The sequence below is a fragment of the Prunus dulcis genome, chromosome 2 (genome assembly GCF_902201215.1).
Source record: "Prunus dulcis chromosome 2, ALMONDv2, whole genome shotgun sequence".
Lineage (NCBI taxonomy): Eukaryota > Viridiplantae > Streptophyta > Magnoliopsida > Rosales > Rosaceae > Prunus > Prunus dulcis.
In genome coordinates, this window is record NC_047651.1 from 10132010 (window position 1) to 10141491 (window position 9482).

Sequence of the window (9482 nt, forward strand, 5' to 3'; positions counted from 1 at the left end):
AAAATTCCCTCTCCCCCTTTATTCAACCCTCTGTTTCTCATAGGATACCCAAGCTTTCTCTCTGTAATGCTAAATTCATGAATGCTCAACTCACGTACCACAAGCTTATCAAGCTAAGCCTAAATATTTATCTGTACGCAACTGTTGGTTTTGTTGATGAAGGAAACCAAGGTGTTTCCTAAAGCTCCATAAATCTTTTGAAACACTCTTGGAGCTTGATTCTTGAACTCAGACACAGGGAAAACCATTTGCTCTTTACTACAGTCCAGGCCTATCTGTAACTGCTGGAATAAAAAAACCCCCACAATTTTAAAGACGAGAGTTTCTTCAACTTATTTAAGTTACAATACATTTCCAACCAATAACCGCTTATAATTTAACTTTACTAATTAAAAACTTTGTTGTCCTAGAAAATGTATTTGTACAACAACAAGAAGCACTATTTAATTAAGTATTGGTTGTTTTATGATTTCAATAAAATAGTGAAGCGTATTAATCAGAATTACTTTGTGTGATGAAGTGGAATCCTTAATTATCCTAATTATTCTTTTTTTAGGACATTTTCTATTGAGATGAGCGATAATATGCTAAACTCACACACAGTACATAGATACTAGGACTCAAACCTAAGACTTTGCATGAAAGAGCAATTGCCACTACGCTAGTAGGTCCTTTGCACATTATTCGTTTTTATAAGGCAATGAACATGACATCACAAATTTTTTATTTTAATTAAAAAACAGTAGGCATTATAAATTGAATAATATTATTGTTCATTTCAAGAAAATTCATTTTAGTAAACCTATTCAATTATAACTGGCTACATTTGTCTCTGAACAATGGATTATAACGTATATGTGTAACAACTATGCAAACATACAACTAATTGAATCAATAAAGATCATGCTCATAAGTTTTCATATCCGAGTTTAGACAGTAAGGATGACGTGAATTTATTTCAGTTTCTTTTCTTGTTGGGTATAATGCGAGCTAAACTGACTGTTCGTAAGTTCAAATCCTACTTGGGGAGAATTTCTAGTTTTAGCTTTTATGACCCAACGACCCCTGTCCTTCTCCTTAGTTTCTAAACTAGCGGAATCATGGAAACTGCATTGTATCGTTTAGATCGCTTGCCAGCTTACTCAGGAAATCCACTCCCTTCCTCACTGGCCTAGCCTTTACATATTTCTGCATAGTGATGTTGTTTGTTTGGAAGAATGAGGAACTAAAGCTCAAACAATCAAGATGAAATTAAAACAAGTATAGGCTTAAGAACCAATCCCTGAAAAACCAAGAATTATTATAGGGAATAGTTAATCCCATGCCCATTCATTCTCTCCCCTATGCCAAACTTTCCCGATTCAGTCCACTAGGTAACTCAAAATAGTGCACACAAAGATGGAGAACCGATGGCAAAGTAAGAGAGTGACCGGTTTGTAATTAACCAAGGTATAGCATTGTAATAGAACAACTTCTACTAACTTTTGCAGTATCATCAGCCACCTGCAAACAAAAGTTTAAAAAAAAAAAAAATGAAGAAAGAAACTAAGCTCGTTGAAAAAGCTATATGGCATTGGTAAGTAAAATCAACTACTCTTACGTGAGGCACCAACTAGCACTAACGAAAACACAAGGTATGGTTTTAATTCCAACAGTGAACTGTGAAAAACTTATTTATAGCGAGATCCTTTTAGTCTAGATAACTAATAAATTATTTAACAAAAGAGCCAAGAGTAGATCAGATACATAAACCAAAATGCAAAATAATAGATCAAAATAGACCGACTGACTGAACTGTAATACAGATCAAACAGGACAAACAAAAACAGGAGAAAGACAGAAATAATACTCCATGGGCTTAGAAGCCCATTATAAGCTTGTAATTCTAACTTTATCAATATTGCTAATCTTATACTTGATAACTACCACTGTTTCTTGAACAACAGCGTGCCCATCTTAGTACATAGTCAGACTCAGATGTATCCATGCATGCCTCTCTTTCCACATGGTAAACATGGGCGACTGATGCAACCTTCACCGAGAAGGTGAAGTCACTACTTAGGACTCAATCTCTTTGCTGCCTGCCTAATTTGCAGAAATGAAATTTATCTAACTTAAACTTTACCTGCGGAAGAGCAACCAAAGAACAAGTTATTTCTACTCTGAAAAAAATCATCTACGATAGAAGTGAAGAGCATCCTACCCATCAGCCAATGAATATGCAAGACAGTCCCCACAAGTGACGGCAGTCTGTAGCCATTCAAGTGTGATTGCTTCATTATCTCAATCAATCCCTATAATCTTGGAACTGCCTATTTTATGTTTTACCATTTGTATAATTTACCCTGTTTATATTCATATACAAAGTCAGCATATAAAAGAAATCCAATACAACCAGAATACTCATCTACGATATTCTACAAGAAGTAAGTCTCAGGATCATCTACGATAGAAGTAAGTCTCAGGCACATCTAGCATTATAAGCCATTATATCTGATTCCAGAGACTTCTTTGTAAGCAATTGTTAGCGGCAGAGTAAAAAAGAAACAAAATAAGGGGTGGGTACAAGAACTCCTTTAATGCCAAATGCACTCTTGAGTGGTCTCAAACCCTACAAGGATTCAAGAAAACTGATATCTTGCTAGTAAACCAGGACTTCATTTTGCAAATATCCACCCTCGTGCCATTGAATTGACAAACAAACTCGTCCAAACTTTGTTTCATCTGACTCTGAGCACAAGGCATATCTCTTGAATATAACACCAATTACCAACCTTAGTTTGTTATATGGGTCAGTGATGGGGATCGTGATCCGGACATAGGTCACCAATCACATACATGAGCACCGAAATCTAGGGCTAGTGCAAACTCACATATATCGTAGCAAATCCATGCCACAAATAAACTATTTTATTAATCATCAACATCTATCCTTACAACTATTACATTAGCCATATTTATAGGCTTACTTGGTCCAAAAGTAAACTAATTAATTATAGAATCACACATAAATAATAAAAGATATCCTAAAACTACCTAAATAAGAAAATAACAATATATCATGAAATAACTAATTAAATGGTAAATATCTATCTTGATCCACCCCTATGCTCCTGCATCAGTCAGTCAGACCCCTAATAATCCAAACAAATTTATCTAGAAAAGACTGGGTTACCGTCCCTGCTGTCGTCAAGGCCTACAACCTTGTATTTCTTTATGCAACCAGTTTTCTATTCTTCCCTGTCAACACTGAACCTTGCACTGAAACTATGAGTCAGTGACCTTGTACTAAAAACCCTGCTCTTCCTTACCATTCTACTCTTGGAGAATGTCATAAGAACTGCCAATTAGAGTGCCCTTGGAACTAGAAGGGCCTTTCATTGTTTCAAAAGTTCCATCTGCAAAATTGTATCTATCACATCCAATTTCTTCCTTAGTTGTTGAAAAGTTAATTGACCATCAGTTCATTCTCCGTTCCGATTCATTCCTTCTCAGATACTACAAAATGTTTCTACAAATGGTGATTATTGCAATCCAAGATGACCAATTTCTGAGCCTGGGTCAACAACCTTCAGACGTTTTTCAAACAGGGTAAGTGTCCAAATCCTTAGAATCCAGGATAATTGACACCGTAATTAGCAATTTCCTCTTACAAGAATTAGACTTCACAGGCAAAGGCATTTAACCTTTATTTAAGCAAAACCATATAAAATTGGCCAGCCAATTCATCGAAAAAAATCAACTTAAAGACACATTTTCGCAAAGATAACTAAATTTCAAGATAGATGCATCACTGTCATACTAGCCAAGAAACCCAAGCTCCTGTTCCACATTGAAATTCTCTAGCTCTAACAACACAGCTTCATCTACTCTAAAAATTAGCATTTTAGTAGCTACGAAGATTTTCATTTCCCAATTAAACACTTTCGTTATGTCCTCAGCATCGAATTCTCTTCCATAGCACTTGCGTCTCGATTTCATATGAAAGGCATTTCAGGAAACCAAAAAATGGCAGATAAATAAATCGAAAAAATAGCAACAACAAAAACATGAAATTCAAAGGATATGAAGCTCCGGATCAATACCATTTCAATTTCTTAAAAAACCCATTTCCGGAAACAGAAAAATTGCAAACAAAAAAAGATAAAAGCAATGGAGACGAAGAACTTAGAAACGCACCAGTTCGATGGCTACCAAGACGCTTTCTTAATGCCATTGAGCATGCCTTTAGAGGCCAGAGTACGAAAGACGATACGGGACATACGGAAGGTCTCGTAAACGGCGCGTGCGCGGCCGGAGAAGATGCAGCGGTTCCTGACGCGCGTGAAGGAGCTGTTTCTGGGCAGCTTGGAGAGCTTGAACCGGTTCTCCTCGCGCAGGTCGCTGGGAAGGCTTGGGTCCTTGCAGAGGGCCTTGTACAGATTTCGTCTCAGCTCGTATTTCGCCGCCAGCAACCGGCGATGGTGGTCTCGGATATTGGCATTTTCCTCAGAAACTGACATTTCCTCCTTTTGGGTCGAATGCTAACAAACTCGGATTTTGGTAGGGTTTTAAGCTTGGTCACGGCTTATTGTGAACTGTTTTTTGCCAAAAATTAATTTTGGGACAACCTACCCTAAACCCCCAACTTACTGGGTCATTTATGAGTTCATACTCAATTTTAGGGACATTTATCAGTACATACTCAACGTTACGGAAAACTTACAAATTATCTCCTTCGTTAGCCAAACTGTTATGGTGCGTTTGGACGAGGGAAATAAACTTGGAATTTTGACAAAACTCAGAATTTCTAAATTGACATGAACCAATTCCGATGTTTGGACAAAAAAAACATAGAAATTTAAAATTTTCGTGTGGAAAAAACATGGAATTTGGAGATCATAAATCCCAAGTTTAAATTCTATCTAAAAGTCGTCATTTCTAAAATCCTAAGAGAGATTGAGTTTGAAAAAAAAGATAACTTTACAAATAAAGGTTAAATTCCATGTTTTAAATTAATCACCCAAAGAAGAAACTTTACAAATTCTAGAACATTAATTTCCGTCATTTTAAATTCTGTCATTTATGAAATCCTTTGTACTTTTAAATTTCCTCATCTAAACGCACTGTTAGTGAATTTGTTAAATGCTGACGTGGCGAATGTGAATTCCATTTTTTAATGATGTGGACTTACAGGTGGACAAAAAAATTAATAAAAAAATTATATACTTTTCAAAAATAATTTTAAATCGTTAAAATTATTTAAAAATTGAATAATTTAAAAACAAAACAAACAAACAAACCCAGAAGAACCCACCACCCTCCCCCTTCGCAATCTCCCTCAAGACCCCCATGGCAGCCCAAAACAAATAGAAAAAACCCATCTTCTCTAATATCCCCTTCCCTTCTCAACTGTCATCCTCTCTCTTCTCCTGCCACCTTTTCCGACCCAACCCAACCCACAACATGAATCCTGACTAAACCCTTCAGCCATCACCAACTACACCCACAGACCCAGCACCTGCGCCCTCATGCCAACCTGATAAATTGCTATAGGGTGTGCTGATTCATTATCATGGAATTCTAATGGGCTGTGATTCTTGTCAAACAAAGTATGGCAAATATTCAGTTATGCTTATATTTTTATTCTTCTCCAATATGGAGGTATTTATACAAGTACAAATATGTGTTAACCCTAAATAAAATAGGAAATATATCTAAATTACAATAGGAAATAAATCTCAATTATAATATGACTAGATAAATGGTAAGTAACTAAAATCCTAACATAGTAAGGAACCAAAATCCTAACTAAGTAAGGACTTGCCAATACTCCCCCTCAAGTTGAGCAAGGATATTTGACAGGCCCAACTTGACAAGCGAGTCACAGAACACCATACTTGAGAAGCACCAATTGTAGAGAAGATCTTTTAGTCAACCACAAGTGAAACAAGTGACAAACTAAAGCAACGTTCGCAACGGAAACACAAGAGCAAATCCTAAAAAATAGGGCAGATAGCAGAACAAAGAAACCCCGTGAGCACGGCTGTAGATAAGGCAGAACATAGAAACCCTGTGAGCACGATAGTAGATAAGGCAGAACACAAAAACCCTGTGAGCACAGCAATAGGTAAGGCAGAACACATAAATCCTGTGAGCACATCAGCATATAAGGCAGAACACAGAAACTCAATGAGCACGGCACTGGGTAATGTAGAACACATAAACCCTGTGAGCACGGCAGTGGGTAAGGCAGAACACAGAAACCCTGTGAGCACGGCAGTAGGTAAGGCAGAACATAGAAACCCTGTGAGCACGACATTAGGTAAGGCAGAACACAGAAACTCTATGAGCGCGGCAGTAGATTAGGCAGAACACAGAAACCGAAATCCTGTGAGCACGACAGTAGATAAGGCAGAAGCAAGGTAGGCGGTGGTGACAGCAGCAAGGTAGACGGTGGCGGCGGAATAGGAATATAGGTTAGGTGTATAATGTAGGGGAAATAGGTAGTGTTTAGGTTTAGGGTTAGGGTAGAGACGGATCAAAAATACAGCAACATCATTAGCAATGACCATAACAACGAAAAGTGAAGCCAACAAAGTCAACATCAATGGTAACATCAACGATGGTAACAACGGCAATATCAACGGTGGCAGTAGCGGCAATGGCAACAATAAATTCTCCCATATAAACTTTAGCTAATTCACGCAGACACAACTTCTCTTCAATCCTCCTCTCCCCCTGAAGAGAAGGGGTCGTTGGAGTCAAGAAATAAGCAACATCTTCATGGAAATATGTCAAGGTAATTGGGATAGGTCAATAAAGATATCCCTTTCACTCCCTCTCCCCCTCCCCCCCGCCCTCCTTCTTTCAAGGGGGGAGGAGAGCACTTAAATTTCGAGAAGAACGCAAGCACAGGTCACAAGAGAACTAGGCTCTGATACCATGTCAAACAAAGTAAGGCAAATATTCAGTTATGCTCATATTTTTATTCTTCTCCAATATGGAGGTATTTATACAAGTACAAATATGCGTTAACCCTAAATAAAATAGGAAATATATCTAAATTACAATAGGAAATAAATATAAATTACAATAGGAAATAAATCTCAATTATAATATGACTAGATAAATGGTAAGTAACTAAAATCCTAACATAATAAGGAACCAAAATCCTAACTAAGTAAGGACTCGCCAACAATTCTGACATACACTACTACATTTTAGTCTTTGCGCGACGCATAACAAAACGTCGCGCAAAGTCGAATGTTGTCGCACTAACATCAGCGCGACAACAAAATTCGTCGCGCGTATTCCGTCGCGCGAAGATCGTGAAGAAAGCCTTTGCGCGATGAGGTACATCCATTCGTCGCGCAAGACTGTGCGACGGGTAAACCAGCGTTGCACCAACGGTATGGAGACGGAACAACAGTTCGTCGCATAAACTTTGCGCGACGATCCAGTATTCGACGCACATATCTTTGCGCGACGAAAATATATCGTCGCGCAAAACGTGTTCGGAGACGCATAAGTTTGCCGCAGAACCATTCGCGCGATGAGAAAGATTTCGTCGCTCTTATATTTGCGCGACGAAAGTATATTTCGTCGCCCCAGGTAACATGCGCGACGAAACTTTTCGTCGCGCACAAAGTGTTTGCGAGATGTATGTATTCGTCGCGCAAGAATTAAAAGAAATAAAAAAGATGATGTTTTTATTTTTTTTGTTCCATGCGGGTTTGAGCGACGAAATATTTGCCGTCGCGCAAACGTTATATTACAAATTATTTTATTTTTTTATTTTTTTATTTTTTTATTTTTTTATTTTTTATTTTAAATAAAATTGGTTTTTTTTTATTGATTAAACAATGAAATTGCAATAAAAATAAATTAGAATAAAATGTTGTTATAAAATAAAATAAATGTATTACAAATAAAATAAATACACTAATGAAATAATGCATCAAAATCAACCGAGTCGTCGCAAATATGCGGGTCGGAGGTCTGGGCGTTCACTGGGTCGGAGGTCTGGGCGTTCACCGGGTCGGAGGTCTGGTGGGGATGCTCGGGATGCACGGGCTCGGAGGGACACATCAAAATTTGGGACTGGAATGCCGGACTGTGCGAGGGACTGCATAAGGACCGACAGATGGGTCCGAAGAGTGGCCACCTCTGCTGTCAAAGCAGTGACCTGACTGTTTGACTGCGCTGATGAACGGGGTCTGGGTTCCCTCCGCTTGGCATTCCCCATCCCTCGACAATATGTCCCCGGTCTCCTCCCTAGAGTCTGATCCAATGTCTCCGTCAAGATCTGAAACCCAGCATCCTGTGGAGGATCCACAGACTTGATCGGAGTATCGGGAGGAAGTTGGGAGGCGGACTCCTGAAGAACCAACTGGCTCCTCTCCACCATCGTCATCTGTTTAGCATAACATAAAATATAAATTCAAACATTCATATAATAACCTTTAAAGTTGAATGCGTAACATAAGAATTAAAAATAAATAACACTTACATGAAGGGACTCGGCCAATTCATTCCCAGGTCGAACATAAACGTCGCCAAATCCGTCGATCTCTGGGAATTTGGACCCTCCCTAAATTGAACAAAAGAAGAAAAATATTAGAACGAAAAAATAAATTAAGAATAATTAAAAATTAAAAAATAAAAACAATTATTTTATTATTACCTGACGCCGGGCATCCATCCTATAGGAGAAGGGCCTGGAACCCGAATGATGGAGAAGAGTCTTCTTCTTCCTATTGCCCTTATTGACTTTGGCTTTATTCTGTTATACAAAAAATAAAATGTATTAGTTGAAATTTAAATTAAATATAAAAAAGTAAATAAACATTAGTAAGAAAATAAAAATAAATATAAAAAATTACCACAAAAGCGGGCGCCTGAAAATGAGCGCAGAGCCACGCCCAACTATCCTCCCGCCCCTCAAGCTCTTTCGGGCCCCCCTCTTGAAGGGCGACTTGCGGATCATCGAACGCCTCAAAATGGTGGTGCAAGTCGCTCTTCCATTGCTTGTACCTCTCAGAGAAGAGTCTGTTGACGTACGCCAACGACTCTTCATCAAGGTCCTCCAAGTTGTAGTTCGTCTGCAATAAATTAATTACATACATTTAAATAATATAAATTTAACGTTTGAAAGAAAAAGAATGAAAAGGCCTACATACCGACAACTGGCCGCGAACCTCAGGCTTGGTCTCGTCAGGCATCACCTTCCAAGACTTCCATTGCATCGGGCAATAGCTCCGAATGACATGACCAATGTCGGGGGCCAAGGAGCTATGCAACTCCGCCGTCGGTGCAGCCCGATGTCGCTCGTCGTATCCGATGTTGATACGACTGTTGGTCACCCGGGTGACCTTCGCCGTCTTCAACTGCCGACACGGCCCTCGGGGGTTCTTCTTGGCTGCAAAGAAGGATGACATGAATGTTAAATAAATAACAAATTGAACAATCAAATACACACACACACAAAAACAAGAAATAAC

General features: G+C 38.6%; 1 protein-coding gene across 1 annotated transcript; it reads right to left on the bottom strand.

Annotated features, from left to right (window-relative positions):
- Positions 1 to 1226: 1226 nt before the first annotated feature.
- LOC117617554 (ribosomal protein S14, mitochondrial-like) lies at positions 1227 to 4587 on the bottom strand. The gene is made up of 2 exons (XM_034346976.1): positions 4180 to 4587; positions 1227 to 1503 (listed from the first exon to the last, which is right to left on the bottom strand). The coding sequence occupies exon 1, from the start codon at positions 4500 to 4502 to the stop codon at positions 4191 to 4193; it is 312 nt and encodes a 103-aa protein (XP_034202867.1). The 5' UTR covers positions 4503 to 4587; the 3' UTR covers positions 1227 to 1503; positions 4180 to 4190.
- Between the last annotated feature and the right edge of the window lie 4895 nt (positions 4588 to 9482).